Source organism: Bufo gargarizans, chromosome 6 (genome assembly GCF_014858855.1).
Source record: "Bufo gargarizans isolate SCDJY-AF-19 chromosome 6, ASM1485885v1, whole genome shotgun sequence".
Classification (NCBI taxonomy): Eukaryota; Metazoa; Chordata; class Amphibia; order Anura; family Bufonidae; genus Bufo; species Bufo gargarizans.
The window spans coordinates 258,772,268-258,788,758 of NC_058085.1; the positions used below are offsets into that span (position 1 = coordinate 258,772,268).

At 43.1% G+C, this 16,491-nt stretch overlaps 1 protein-coding gene across 6 annotated transcripts in view; it reads left to right on the forward strand.

Moving 5' to 3' along the window:
* The window catches only part of SLC9A8 (solute carrier family 9 member A8), a 43,234-nt gene extending 32,711 nt beyond the window's left edge, over positions 1-10,523 (forward strand). For all 6 annotated transcript variants that reach the window (XM_044298910.1, XM_044298909.1, XM_044298913.1 and 3 more), the window contains 4 exons: positions 538-649; positions 4,665-4,885; positions 9,193-9,339; positions 9,689-10,523. In XM_044298910.1, the coding sequence (XP_044154845.1) occupies positions 538-649; positions 4,665-4,885; positions 9,193-9,339; positions 9,689-9,799 (591 nt within the window). In that variant the 3' untranslated portion in view covers positions 9,800-10,523. The remainder of the gene's footprint in view (positions 1-537; positions 650-4,664; positions 4,886-9,192; positions 9,340-9,688) is intronic.
* Positions 10,524-16,491: the final 5,968 nt, after the last annotated feature.

Below are 16,491 nucleotides of genomic sequence, written 5' to 3' on the forward strand. Positions count from 1 at the left end.
GGGCGGGGTGCTGTGGAAATCACTGTTAAGGACATTGGGTACTGTGGAGGTCACTAATAAAGGGGAAGCCGCTGTGGAGGTCACTATTAAAGGGGCGGGCTGCTGTGGAGGTCACTGTTACAGGGGCGGGCACTGTGGAGGTCTCTGTTAAGGGGGCAGGGAACGGTCTAGGTCACAGTTAAGGGGACGGTACGCTATGGAGGTCAGTGTTACTGTTAAGGGTGTTGTGGAGGTCACTGTTAAGGGGGCAAACAGCTGTGGAGGTCACTGTTAAGGGGGCAGACAGCTGTGGAGGTCACTGTTAAGGGGGCAGACAGCTGTGGAGGTCACTGTTAAGAGGCAGGGTACTCTAGATGTCTCTGTTATAGTGGATAGATTCTATGTTTTAACGACACACACAAAAATTAAATGAAATAGATTAAATATACCCGTGCAAAGCTGGGTCCTCTGCTAGTGTATATAAATAACTCATACATTAGGTATATTCTCCTTGCAATGTGCTATGGATCAGTGGACTCACATGCTTCTTTTGCACAGGTGCTGGTCCTGCTGGGACGTGCTGTTAATATTTTCCCCTTGACCTATCTGCTGAATTTCTTTCGGGACCACAAAATCACCCCGAAGATGATGTTCATCATGTGGTTCAGTGGTAAGATGCTGCTGTTCTATAGTGTTATTGGGTCACACAATCATTGTAAACTTGACTGCCTCTGCTGACTGGTGGGGACACATGATGATCTATCCTCAGGATATATCATCGGTATCAAATTGGCAGGGGTCTGACTCCATTGTAGTGGTGGTGTATTATAAATACAGCCATTCATCCCATTCAGGTGTGGGAGAGGAAGCTTTAATTACACTGCACCACAGATACAGGGGAGGCGGTGTGCAAATAAAAGCACACGAGCGTGGCAGCCCCTTTAACCTCCTAGCAGTCAAATTAAAATTGAAAAAAACCTCCCAAAAAATGTCACTTTTTGGACTTATGCACACGACTGTTCGTTTTTTTGCGGTCCGCAAAAAACAAAAGCCGCCCGTGTGCCTTCCGCAATTTGCGGAACGGAACGGGCAGCCCATTGTAGACATACCTATTCTTGTCCGCAAAACGGACAAAAATAGGACATGCTATATATTTTTTTCGGGGCTTAGGAACGGAGCAACGTATCTTTTGTGGACCCATTTAAGTGAATGGGTCCGCACCCGAGCTGTAAAAACTGCGGCTCGGATGCGGACCCGAAAAACGGTCGTGTGCATGAAGCCTTTATTGTAGATTTTTAATATGTGTTTGCAGTAAATCTTGTTGGTGCACAACTCGCAGGACACAATTGCATTTTTAACCCCTTAGTGACATAATTCATTTTAGCCTTAAGAACCCCTTTCTTTTTCCAGCAGTCAGAACTTTTTAATTTTTTATTCAAAAATATATATTTTTTTTGCTGAATTGTAGTTTTTTTAAAAACATTTTGGGGTACATATAGTGTATTAAACTATTTTTATTTTTAAGGGGGAAGATAAAAAGAAACAGCAATTTTTATATTATTTTGTGGAATTTACAGCATTCACTGTGTGGTGTAAATAACATTATTACAACTTTATTACGTAAGTCAGTAAAATGATGATAATGACAACTGCCCCCTCCCCTCCTCCAGACTGAAGATGAGGGGGGGTGGCTGCTTTAACTGCTCATATCTTTGGATAGGTAGCAGATAGATATGTATTGTTTGGAAGCTGGCATTCCAAGCTTTCAAACAACATAAGAATCACAGCATTATCTTCAGTAAATGGGAAGATATCACTGTTAGAAATCGGTAAAGTCGGGAAAGTAAGCGCAGGATTTATTCAATTTCTAACAGTGATATCTCCTGTTTTATGATGTTCTAATGTTGTCATTTTGGTCTTGTACCAATCAGGAGATATCAGTAGCTAAAGCAGACCCCATTCCCCCCCTTCCCCTTCTAAGCAGAACAGTTACGTGCTTAAACCAGATCTGGACTCGGGCAAAACAGCTAGGTAGTTAAACAGCTAATCAGCGGTGGTGCCAGGATTTGAACCCCCACTGATCTGATATTGATGTCCTATCCTGAAGATGGGTCAACAATATCTATAGCCCGGGAAAAAAAAAATCCTTTAAGTTGTGAGGTGGAGCCTTCGTTGATCAGACTTGATCAGTTTTTCTAGCACATCCCACAGATGATAATAATAATAATAGTCATAAATAGCATAGCAACCAACAAGTCAACAATTAAAACAAGAGGAATGAGGGCACTGCTCGTCAGAGTTTACAATCTATGAAGATGATCCATCGGATTGAGATCTGGGAAATGTGAAGGCCAAGTCAACACTTTTCACTTTTTTAAGCATAACAAATAGTTCAGTTTTCCACCATATTGCCATGCGACAGAAGATCCAACCACAATATAAAAAAAAAAACAATCCAAAAGGTTGTATTGCATAAAGCATTTTGTTCTGTCATTTAGCATATGTAAGAGATACAGGATATTCCAGGACCTATATCTGTGAGAATCAGAGCAAGGGCTCTTTCACACGAGCGGATGCCGTGCGGGTAATCCACTGCGTGAAAGACTGTCAAACCCCTCTCCGGGCAGCAGAGACACAGAGCATTAACGTGATTGATAATGCTCCGTGTCTCTCTGTGACCTTTTTACTACAAAATCACGGTGACAACTTTATCTCACTGTGATTTTGTAGTGAAAAGGTCATAGAGGCATGGATCATTATTAATCATGTTAATACTCTGTGTCTCTGCTGCCCGGAGAGGGGTTTGGCCGTCTTTCACGCAGTGGATTACCCGCATGGCATCCGCTCGTGTGTAAGAGCCCTAAGGCCACATTCACACATACGTTGATTTTCACGGACCATGGTCCGTGAAAATCCACATATGTGTGAATGAGGCCTAAGAGAAAAAGAGCTAGATACACACTAGTGACTATCCAAAAGGTTGTATTGCCCAAACTATTCCTTAATAGTTTTTGCAGTGGGGTAGGGTACATTATCCTGCTGAGAGGGGACAATGCTATCAGGGAATATCTTTGCTATGAAGGGGTGTACTTGGTGTACAGCAATATTTAGGTAAGTGGTATGCGTATGTCTCAAAGTAAAATCCACATGAATGCCAGAACCCAAAGTTTCCCAGCAGAACATTTGCCAGAGCATCACACATCTTATGCTGCTTGCCTTCCTATAGTGCATTCTGAGACCATTTCTTCCCAAGTTAAAGGGGTTCTGCAGTTTGTTTTAACTGATTATCTATCCTCTGCATAGATCATCAGCTTCTGATCGGCGGGGGTCCGACACCCGGGACCCCCGCCGATCAGCTGTTTGAGACGGCAGTGGCGCTCCAGCAGCGCTGCGGCCTTCTCACCGTTTACCGCCGCCCAACTGACGTCACGACTAGTATCAACTAGCGTGGGCGGGGCTAAGCTCCATTCAAGTGAACAGAGCTTAGTTGATACTAGTCGTGACGTCAGTGGGCCGCTGCCGTCTCAAACAGCTGATCGGCTGGGGTCCCGGGTGTCGGACCCCCGCCCATCAGAAGCTGATGATCTATCCAGAGGATAGATCATCATTTAAAACAAAGTGCAGAACCCCTTTAAGCGACACAAACGGCTGTCCACATGATGTAAATTTGTGATTAATCAGACCAAGATCACCTTTCCAATTTCTCCATGCCCTAGTTCTGATGCTCATTGTAGACACTTCCAGCAGTAGGTGCCAGCATTAAAGAGTCACCTTTTCTAACATGCCTGTTTTAATAGCTTTATACATTCCTCATGTAATAACGATTCTGGATCATCTATTGTTATGGCTCTATGTTGTACCATTCCTTTATTATTTCTACTAGAAGTTATGAATGAATTGCTATTAACCTTCAGTAAGGGTACAGAGGGGAGGTAACAAGCTGGGGGTGTGTACTAGCACAGTCTCAAAATGGCAGCACTGATTGGATAGAGTGAGACTGTGCAGGTACACCCCCCAACTTGTTACCTCCCCTCTGTACCCTTACTGCAGACTGCTAGCAATTCATCCATAACTTCTAGTAGAAACGATATAGGAATGGCACATCATAGAGCCATAAGAATAGATGATCCAGGATTGTTGTTACACGGGGAATTAAAACAGGCATGTTGGGAGTCGTGAAAGGTCTTCTTTAAAGGGAGTCTGTCACCACAATTTGCCCTTTATAGACCACGCATACGCACTGTGATGACCACTGTGGGCAGCAGCATCATTCCATGCAGTTCGCATGCGCGGGCGGGATATCGGCCAGTACACTGGATGATGGCAGAGCGGCCTGGGCACTTAAAGCCAGAACGCCACCCCTGGGCATTTGCGAGCCCTCATTTACATATGAATACAACTCTGTTTTTGCCGCTGGTGAACATCCAAACAAAAAGACATCTATAGTTATGCTACAGTGCTATGTAAGTAATCTATAAGGGCAAATTGTGGTGACAGACTCCCTTTAAAGGCGCTTTTCAGGACTTTAATATTGACAACCTTATTCACTTTACCTGTTAGTGGTTTAAATATTTTGGCTGATTGGTAGATATTGTCTTACGGTAGGTGTCCAAATATGCCTTGGATCTGAAGAAAGGTGACCAGTGTGTTTCATGACCTTATAACTTAGGCGTTTCTCTTGTCAGGTTTACGAGGAGCTATTCCATACGCACTGAGCCTTCACTTGGAGCTGGAGCCGATGGAGAAGCGTCAGTTGATTGGCACTACTACCATTATCATTGTGCTCTTCACCATCTTGCTGATGGGTGGAGGCACCATGCCTCTCATCCGACTCATGGACATTGAGGAATCAAAAGCTCGGAAAAAAAGCAAGAAAGATGTCATTCTGAGCAAAACTGAAAAAATGGTGTGTACTGGTGGGTGGTGAAGGCAATAGGTACTTTCTCAGGGTCACTTTATTATTGCTACTTCAGTGTTGCTGATCACCGCTATAGTAGAGAAATGTGCCCACACTGAAGGACACCGCAGTCATCCTTAGAACAGTGTGGTCACACACTTGCGGCAGAGTGATCCGGCAAGCAGTTCCGTCGCCGGAACTGCCTGCCGGATCCGTCAAAACGTATGTCAACTGATGGCATTTGTAAGACTGATCAGGATCCTGATCCATCTTACAAATGCATTAAAATGCTGGATCCATCTTTTCGGTGTCATCCCGAAAGACAGATCCGGCATTTTTTTTTTAGCACCTTTTTTTCAGTCTGCGCATGCGCATGCTGAAAGGACGGATCCGGCATTCCGATATTTTGAATGCCGGATCCGGCACTAATGCATTTCCTGTGGAAAAAAATGCTGGATTGGGCATTCAGGCAAGTGTTTCGTTTTTTTTTGGGCCGGAGATAAAACCATAGCATGCTGCGGTTTTATCTCCATCCTGATCAGTCAAAAAGACTGAACTGAAGACATCCTGATGCATCCTGACTGGATTGCTCTTCATTCAGAATGAACCTGATCAGTTCTTTTCCGGTATTGAGCCCCTAGGACGGAACTCTGTGCTGGAAAAGAAAACCGCTAGTGTGAATGTACCCTTAGTCTTTGCTTCTAGTGTACGGAAACATTCCTTTATTCTGGCATCTAATAATCCAGCACTAGCTTATTTCTGAGACATATTGAAACCAGTTATAGTGAAAAGATTTTAAAGGCAATCTGTCACCTCAGACAAGCCCTACAAAGTCAGTACTGTCTGTAATTTGTATGTGATACTCACCCCTGTTCCGCTGTTGTGGACTTTTAAGCCAGTTGTGGAATACATTGACAAGACTTCTCCGTGAGTCTTCTTCATTATGAGCTCATGCGCAGGAGTCCTCTCAATACATTCCATGGCTGTTTTAAGTGTGCACAATGGAGGTGGAGATTAACATACAAATTACTGATCTGAGCAGCGGCAGGTGTTCTGTACATGTATTACTGTACTTTATAGGGGCTTGTCTGAGGTGACAGGATTTCCTTCAAGTTCGGTATTAAAATCTTCCTGCGGTATGATTTCAGTATGATGCCTTCTTAATACCTTCCTGCAGTATGATGCCTTCTTAATACCTTCCTGCAGTATGATGCCCTCTTACTAGCTTCCTGCAGTATGATGCCCTCTTACTACCTTCCTGCAGTATGATGCCCTCTTACTACCTTCCTGCAGTATGATGCCCTCTTACTACCTTCCTGCAGTATGATGCCCTCTTACTACCTTCCTGCAGTATGATGCCCTCTTACTACCTTCCTGCAGTATGATGCCCTCTTACTACCTTCCTGCAGTATGATGCCCTCTTACTACCTTCCTGCAGTATGATGCCCTCTTACTACCTTCCTGCAGTATGATGCCCTCTTACTACCTTCCTCCAGTGTAATTTCAGTATGATGCTCCTCTACTCTCTTCCTGCAGTGTAATTTCAGTATGATGCTCCTCTACTCTCTTCCTGCAGTGTAATTTCAGTATGATGCTCCTCTACTCTCTTCCTGCAGTGTAATTTCAGTATGATGCTCCTCTACTCTCTTCCTGCAGTGTAATTTCAGTATGATGCTCCTCTACTCTCTTCCTGCAGTGTAATTTCAGTATGATGCTCCTCTACTCTCTTCCTGCAGTGTAATTTCAGTATGATGCTCCTCTACTCTCTTCCTGCAGTGTAATTTCAGTATGATGCTCCTCTACTCTCTTCCTGCAGTGTAATTTCAGTATGATGCTCCTCTACTCTCTTCCTGCAGTGTAATTTCAGTATGATGCTCCTCTACTCTCTTCCTGCAGTGTAATTTCAGTATGATGCTCCTCTACTCTCTTCCTGCAGTGTAATTTCAGTATGATGCTCCTCTACTCTCTTCCTGCAGTGTAATTTCAGTATGATGCTCCTCTACTCTCTTCCTGCAGTGTAATTTCAGTATGATGCTCTCTAACTACTTGATCATTGGTTCCTTACAATTCATATATATTTTTAGCACCATTTTAACTTTACAACTCTTTTCTAAAACCTCCCCATAATCCAGAATATCACATAATCTGGGCCCATTAAGTCTTGTGATGCTGGATTAAATGAATTTTACTGCTTAGTAGCTCTGTTATTTTTGGGCTGCAGCTTATTGTTAGATGAATATACTAGATAACTCCTGCATTTGCGTCTCCACCATCCAGATAATACCCTCATAGTATAACAGAAACACAGGTAGCATGGCATAGTAGGGCAGGGCTGCTATCAGGAAGTTCATGGTACCATACAGGCATACTGTTTTGGCCCCCTACCAGCCCTTCTCACATTCATAGCCATAACATCCATAACTTTTTGTTTTTGTGCAGGCCAGTTTGCCATACTTTTACACTGTTTACTGATCACCGCAAATAAAGTGTTCCCTACATTGAACGGGTTATTGTGATTACAGGGATACCAAATACTGTTTTGTGATATTTCATAGTCAATACGTTACAAAAATATATTTATTGTAATGATTTTTGCTCAGTTATTACCGTATTTTCAGTAAAATTAACTTTGCAGAACAATGTAAGTTTTACAATTAAAGAAAAATAGCTGGAAAGTAAAAATTTAATTTTTCTGCCATAACTTTTAGTAAAGAAGTTATGTCAGGCCAGAATTTGAACCCCAGACCCCAGGCAATAGACTTACCACTAGTCTGTAGAACTGCTCTATTGTAAAGATACAATATTTTGTGCTTTAAAAGCTGCAGCGTAACTATTATTCAGTATTGTGCTTAGTAAAACTGAGGCATAATTATATTCACAGCAGAACATTTCTATAGGGGAGTGGGTAAGGCTACTGTACAGAAGGTTTGGGTTGAAAGACCTGTAAAATAATCTTTATAGTAAAAGTTGTGGAAGAAAAATAGAATTTTTGCTTTCCATCTTTTTTCTTTTATGGCAAAATTTACAATTTTCTGCAAAGTTATTTTACAAAATAAAACATTACAGGTTTTGTAACATACTTGGTATGAAATATCACATATTTAGTACCCCTGTAGTTGCAATTTTCAGTAGAATATAGCAAACACATTATTTATGGTGATTGGTAAATGGTGCAAATCTTTTTCATTTCAGTAACCTACCATATTTTTCGCTTTATAAGATGCAGGTTTAGAACCTAGGTTTTTGAGGAGGAAAATGAGAACAAAAATCATCTTATCAGAGCTCACATCAGACGCCTGTCGGACCCCCATCACAGATAAATAAATTAATTTACCACTCTCCTGCATATCATAGTATGCGCACTACATCCTGACGGACTTTTTTTTTCTTAAAGGGGTTGTCTCTTGTTACACATTGGTGGAATATTGCTAGGATACATCAATGTCAGATAGGGGCGGGTCCCACCTCTGCTACCTGCACCTATCTCCAGAAAAGGACCCCTGAAGTGACAAGCCACTCATAAACAGCTGCCCTCCATTCATGTCTATGGAACTGCCGAAAATAGCTCAGCACTGTCTCCAGAAGTCCCATAGAGGTGAATAGACCAGTGGCCATGCTCGCACAGCGTGCTCTCCATTCATTTCTATGGGACTTCAAAAATAACTTTGCCATTGGCTTTTTTGTGAACTCCTATAGAAATGAATAGAGAACACGCCACACAAGCACGGGGCACTCTCCTTCTCTTCAGTCTCCTTCACTTTCAGGGGCCCCTTTTGGAGATAGGTGTGAGTCTCAGAGGCGACACAACCCCTTTAATATTATGTTTGTCGGGTAAATAGCTTTTAAAACACAAAGTTCAGTGCAATGGTAACTCTTCTGTCTGCCATACAGAAGGTCTGTAGTTCAAATCCTAGTTGAGGCCTGTAAATAATTTGTTTAGTAAAAGTCTATGTGCTGGGAGAGGACCCTTCCTCCAACCCATATGCAGCACAACTTCATTAATATTCACCACTCTGAAGTGAATACCCATGAGACTGCCAGGCCTGCAGCTGCTCTGGGCCACTGACTGCAGTACTGCACTGTTGGAGTCCCTGCTGTAGGGTACAAGTACTGGATAGACCTTCAGGATGGTGTCCTTTCCTGACGACATTTGACTTTGATCCCTGCCTTTTGTACTGTGGCCTTTGATTGCTGTTTTGTGGAGCGTGGCCATTAAGTCACAGGTTACTACTCTATATATGATAGGATGACCCTGTTTGATTCAAAAGTGACCCCCAGCCTTTGGACCGTCCTCTCACTGTCTATTGTTTTTGCAGGGGAACACAATAGAGTCTGAGCATCTGTCTGAGCTGACGGAGGAGGAATACGAGGCTCATTACATCAAGCAGCACAATCTCAAGGGTTTCATGTGGTTGGACGCTAAATACCTAAACCCATTCTTCACACGCCGGCTAACACAGGAGGTAACCTGCATGTGTGCAGTCACTGTCAGTTATGTTCTAATTTGGGATGTCCATTTCCAGCCATATAATGACCTTACATTGCCCTCCAGCCATGATGAGCGCTGTAGACAAACAGTGTTGCCACGACCATTGTCCTTCATTTACTCTTTGTAATCATAATTCAAGTGGTGCAGATGATACACCATTCAATACTTAAACTGTGTGCTCTGCAGTCAGCTGATGGAGGAGCACCAAACTACTGAGCCCTTGGTGGTTGGGATGAGGCACTGCATGGGGTGGGTTTGCAGAGCTCTGGGTTCTAGCGGTCTTCTTATTGTTTCAATGTGTGTTCTCACCCTCTATCATTCAGGATCTTCATCATGGACGCATACAGATGAAAAGCCTCACTAACAAGTGGTACGAAGAGGTGCGGCAGGGTCCATCTGGATCCGAGGACGAAGATGAGCAGGAGCTCCTATAATAATAGGCATTGTAGACTTAAATATATAAGTGGTCATATACACTGGAGGTTGCTTCACCAGGCCTTGCACTTGTCTCCACTGTGCCCCACCCACTTGGATTTGGACACCTTGAGCCTCCCCTGTCTAGAAATGACAATAATGTGATGACCTAGCAGGTTGGCCAGAGAGTCCTCACACAATTCTGTGTCACTGGATTCTGTGATTTACATATAAAGATTCTTCTAAAAGAAAATGATAACGTATTCCCAGCAAAAGTGGAGGTGTAGCCAGTCTGAGTGTTTATTCAGCACAGGTTTGAAAAGAAAAGCAGTCACCTGACTGGTTGATTTGCCTTCAAGAGGAGCATTTTATGACGCATTTTGTGATGGCTCCTTTGCTTTGTTTTAGTCTCGTCGGTGTCAGTGATTGGCCGATGCCACTTTATTTCGTCTTCTCTTCAGTGTTGGGCTCCTCCCCTCAAGTGCTAAATAAGGCTTTATAGGTCTCACGGGGGCCCCATATCTTATGTGCCCTATGTTTGACCCTACCTTTGTACAAACACCTGCACAGCTTATCTCCAGGTGGACACTGCCCCCTCCATACTGCTTCTTCACTTACGTTTATGAGTTAGGGTACTTTCACACTTGCGGCAGGACGGATCTGACAGGCTGTTCACCCTGTCGGATCCGTCCTTCCGCTATTTTGCCAGACCGCTGCTCCTTCCCCATTGACTATAATGGGGATGGCGCAGTACGGCAGTGCATGGCGAAATGCCGCCAGACTAAAAGTCCTGCATGTCCGACTTTTTAGTCCGGCGGCTTCTGACCGCGGAGGGACGGATCTGACAGGGTGAACAGCCTCTCGGATCCGTCCTGCTGCAAGTGTGAAAGTACCCTTAAGATGTGGGGTGGCCACTCCCTGTGTCCTCACTGTGAGCACTGTCTAGCGGTGTATATGAAGTAATGTCACCATCTCATGGGCTGCACAGGACTTGTTTACAAGGTATTTATTTCTCAGATTTTCCAGTTTTGGATGAATAAGGATCTGGGTGAATCTTCAGGTGAAGGGCTATAAGGGCATCCTAGCAATCCATGAATAATATTATTTATCCTGTTAATGAAGGGAAATGTCTGTTTCATTATCCTTCATCGCTTAAATAAATAATTTACTTATTTTCTTATAACTTCCTCTTTAGACGTGTCAGTGACATCTAGTTATCCCCACAACCTTGTGTCAAGTTATTTGCCGTATCTTTTAGTGCCACAAGGTGGCAGCGTATACTTACAGTAGCCAAAACTGCATCCCAGCAACTGAGTGTACTATTACATCGGTACTAGACTTCTATGCAAGGGTCAATATAAGGACTGATATCCTCTACATGGATAATATGTATGGACTAAATATTTTAAGGTTCTCTGGAAAAGTACATGAATAAGAGTGACTGCTAAGTGCTAATCTGTGCCTATGATAGAACATAAGGCTATGGTCACACATTCAGGTTTCTGCATTGGAAGCCAAGATCAGAAGTAGATTATAAAAGGAGAGAAAGTATAAAGGACAGATACGACTTCTCTTTTTAAATTCACTCCTGATTTTGGCTTCCAAAGCTGCATGCAGAAACCAGATTGTGTGGCCGTACCCTTAGGACTCACTGTGTTTGATCAGTGATTTCCATCAGTGATTATGAGCCAAAACTAGGAGTGGAGCCTATATAGAGCAAAGGAATAATGGAAAGATTTGCTCCTGTTCTGTATTTTTGAACCAGACCTGGTTTTGGCTCACAATTGCTGATGGAAATCACAAAACTGATGTGTGAAATGGACCTAACAGTCCTACAATAGCCATGAAACACACAGGACCCAAAGCCAAGAGAAATGTATTAAATACTTTTATATTACAATAAGTATATCTGGGACGTGCACAAATAATCAGCTGTGCGAAGTCTTCATGCAGGTTGCCGAGTGTAAGTTGAGGGCATCATGCCAGCATTGGCATCCCAGCAGCTGAGTGTAGTATTATAAAGAGAGATGAGAAGGAGACAGCGACACTCACCAATTCCAAGATAAAACGTCCAGTTTATAAGGCTTCTATAAAATAGGGTACAGACCCTATTTTATAGAAGCCTAATAAACTGGACGTTTTATCTTGGAATTGGTGAGTGCCGCTGTCTCCTTCTCATCTCTCTCCTGAATACACCATTGTGTCTATCTCAGCAGAGCACCACCGTATCCATTTGCTGAATCGCATTACTTGTGTCCTCCTTGCAATCCTGCATACTGGTCAGGTGTAGCAGTGCCGGCAGCGCTTTCTCCTCTTGATTGTTTTGTAGTATTATAAAGACACTTATATCCTCTATGTGGTAATAAATATGGGACTAAATATTTCAAGGTTCTTGGAAAGAGCACATGGGTAAGGGTGACTGCTGAGTGCTAATCTATATCACGGCCCATGAAGCACAGAGGACCTGAAGCCAAGAAACAGTTATTACAAAGCGTGATAAATACATGTGTATTAAATATGGCCTATCTGGGACATACAGAATAATCAGCTGTGAAGGAGCTCCATGCAGGTCAGCACTGTTACCACTGACACTGGAGAAGGTGTGCAGTCTGCAGATTGGGATTGGTGTTTGTGTGGATTATCCTCTTGCATGTATGATATGGATTCCTGAAATACCCCCACACTTTGCTATTAGATAACTGTCACATCATGATCTCCACTAACATTATCCACCTTGCCACCTAAGGACAACCACTGAATGGTCATAAAATGGCCTGCTTGTCATCTGTGCTTCCCCTGTGAATATAGGTATTTTTCCAAATTATCTTTGTAATATAAGTGACATCAACAGATTAAATTGTAAAGATCATGAAGACCATTACCTGATCTTACTAGATTTTTGTATATTTTATCTTCTTGTCAAAAAGATACCTTTCTGTAGCGCTTGAGATCTGGAGAGTAGTGGTTGTCCAGTGTAAGAGACCAGGCTGGTCTAGGTCACTTGGTGTGGAACGTACACAGCCCTCCAGCAGATTCGCTTGGTGATACATATCTTCCTTAAGCTGTTCCCAGGCCACCTAGTTGCTCACAACTTTCTTTTGGTGCTTTGTGCAGCAATGGATGGCTTGGTAGAAGAGTTCACGTACCATTATGGCTGCAGATTTAATCAGTAATTTCCATGTTACCATGGGCTGGGTACTATGACGTGTTTCCAGGCATAAAGAGATTGTGGTGGAGGTTCAGCTGTCTACATCAATGAATTAATGGTCTTGTAAAATTCTACATAAACTGGTTTACATCTCCCCACCATTAGATGCTGTGATCATTCCAGAAAGTGGTAACAAAGTTAATCTACGTAAGACAAAATCATAGAGGTGACAAGTGCCTAGGAGATTCCTCTTGGTCAGACAATCATCCACCCATCTCTAGTATGGAGCTCCCAAAGTGAAAAGGAGCATACAGCACGTGCACGCTCAGCTATTCTTTGAAGTCCCTTAGAATGAATGGAGAGCACACTGTGCAAGTGAGGCCACCACTCCATTCTGTGGAGCTGCTGGAAATAGCCAAGCCAGCACTTGGCTATATTCAACACTCCCATAGAAATGAATAGAGGGTGGCAGCGCATGCACAGTGTGCTCCTGTTCACTTTGGGAGCTTCACTCTAGAGATAGGTGCAGGTCCTAGAGGTGAGATCCTGCAGCACTGATGTCATCTTCCTAGCTGCATTGATGTAGTCCCATAAACCCTCACTGTGCAGCCCATCAAGACGTTACTGCTGAGGCCAGTGATTGGCTACAGTGGTGATCTGATTTGTATGGGACTTCACCACTGCAGTCAAGTAAACAAAACTCCGAAGCGCCATGGGAGAAATCAAATCGGTATGACTTTTATTGCTACTGCCTGAGTTTTTAATTGTGTTGGACAACCCCTTTAAAGAACCTAATTTGTATAGCATTGAGGAAAGAAGGGAAAGGGGGCATGTTTGATACCTGTAAACATTAGGTTCAGGAAATAAATATTTTTAAAAGGAAACTAAACTAAGAGCAAAGGGGCACAATCTGAAATTCATTTGAAGGAAGATTAGAAGCAAAGACAAAATCTTATTTTAGGGTGCTTTCCCACTAGCTTTTTTTCTTTTCCGGTATTGAGTTCTGTCCTAGGGGCTCAATATTGGGAAAAAACTGATCAGTTTTATCCTAATGCATTCTGAATGGAGAGCAATCCGTTCAGGATGTTTTCAGTTCAGGCTAACTGCATCATGCTGCAGTTTTATCTTCCGAAATTCCAGAACACTTGCTGGAATGTCAGATCCGGCATTTTTTCTCATTGAAATACATTAATGCCAGATCTGGCCCCGAGCGTTCGTCAAAACAAATCAGTTTTTGCAGTCTGCGCATGCTCAGACCGCAAAAAATTTGAAAAAGATAAGTACCAGATCCGTTTTTCCGGAAGACACAGGAGAGACGGATCCGGCATTTCGATTAATTTGTCAGACAGATCAGGATCCTGATCCGTCTGACAAATGCCATCAGTTTGCATACGTTTTGACGGCTCCGGCAGCCAGTTCCGGCAACGGAACTGCCTGCCGTAATCCTCTGCCACAAGTGTGAAAGTAACCTTAGGGTACTTTCACACTTGCACTAAAGAGGGCCTTTCATCAGTTTTGACATTGGCTAATTATGGTATTACCTTACAAATCATCGGGGGGCCACAGCAGACGAATGAGAGGGGGGTTTGAAAAAATTAATAAATACACCCATGGCATCAGTGGGGGCTGCCCTACAAGGTAATACCATAATTAGCCTATGTCAAAACTGATGAAATGTCCTCTTTAAAGTTTTCCGGTATTTAGTTCCGTCCTAGGGGCTCAATTTTATCCTAATGCATTCTGAATGGAGAGCAATCCGTTCAGGATGCATCAGGATGTCTTCAGTTCAGTCACTGTACGGTTTTTGGTGCGGTATTTTCTCTGTTTAAAATTCCGGAACACTTGGCGGAATGCCGGATCTGGCATTATTTTACATTGAAATGCATTAATGCCCGATGCATTAATGGGCAGACCTTTAAAAATGTGAAAAGGATAAATACCGGATCTGTTTTCCGGATGACAACCGGAGAGACGGATCCAGTATTGCAGTACATTTGTGAGACAGATCCACATCCGGATCTGTCTACAAATGGTATCCATTTGCATACAGAATGCCGTAATCCAGCGACGCTAGTGTGAAAGTACCCTTACTGAAACAGTAGTAGAAGTGGTTGGAAAATCAACTGCAAGTAACCCAGGGGTACACCTATCTCTCCTCGCTGCCATCTTTTCAGTTTTTTTCCTAAAAATAAACTTAAACGACAAAGGGGACTCCGTCTTTTGGTTTTGGTTTCAGGTCATAGTGCAGGGGTTTGTGAGGCTTTCACCATTACCTCATTCTTCTGCTTTTTTTTCTTGGTTTAGTCTTGAAGATTCACGCTTTCAGATTATAAATGAATGAGGTTACTCCTTTCAGTGTGAAGGAAATGTCCTAAATATAAACCCCTAATGCTTAGTTCTTGGGGTTTTCCAGTCCAATAACCTAGACGTGTTGTCACAATTGCAAACCTGCGGCTTACTTATATTACCCAATAAATCTATACTGAGCATTTCCTCCAGTCCTTCCTTTCCTTTCTAATAATACATATGCGTGCTAGAGTGTTAAAGGAAATGTTTCCATTTTTTTCTGCTAGTTTCAAACCAGATAGTTACACACATCCTTTTTTCTAATCTGTATTTTCTTATTACATAATTTTATTCTATTTTCTGAACATGATTTTGGAAGCGGCCATCTTGCCTGAGCTGTTTTAAGCAGCTATTAGAAAGCATTAAGACAATTGCTTTACGGCAGCCCAATGGGCCATAGATACAATGGTCAGGATGGGGACCTCATTGACTTCTTTGGGAGAGGTTTCTAGACGTGCTCTGTGCCCTGTGCAGTGGTCATTGTATAAGGAAGGAATAGATCAGATCTGACAATCGCCTATTGTGAATGGTGGATCCTTTCTTATCTATACACAGAGGGATATCATTACAGGCAGGACTGAAATAACAGAAAAGCAGGTAACTGCAGTAAAGTGATCTATACAGACCAAGAAGTGGTGCCAATTATTTGACTTAGGGCTGTTTCACACGAGCGGATGCCGTGCGTGGCATCCGCTCCGTGAAAGAGTGCCAAGACCCGATGCAGACTGCAGAGGGCACGGAGCATTAACATGACCGATAATGCTCCGTGCCTCTCTGTGACCTTTTTACTACGAAATCACAGTGACAACTGTGATTTCGTAGTAAAGAGGTCGCAGAGAGGAACGGAGCATTATCACTCAACTCATTATCACTCAACTATCTGGTACCAGATGGACAAGAATGCTGTAAGCAGTAGCAAATATTTATTCGGATAAAAACTGTTGAAGTGGTATGGTGATCCACTTCAGTGAATCGCTAAAAACAGTCATGTTTGCTATTTCACTTTCCCCAAGAAGACAAATGGACCAGGGCAGCCTAGCTCCCCTGCTTCCCGCCAGCAAGAGGCCACCTGCTCCAAACCCTTTACTGCCCTGTCCCCTGCCACTTCGGTGCCAGCGGCCGTAGAGGTGGCACTGCTGGTCTGACAAGGAAGGGTGAAGATCACAGATGACAGGTGAGTATGTTACCACCGGCAGCCCTTCCTCCCTTCTACTTCTC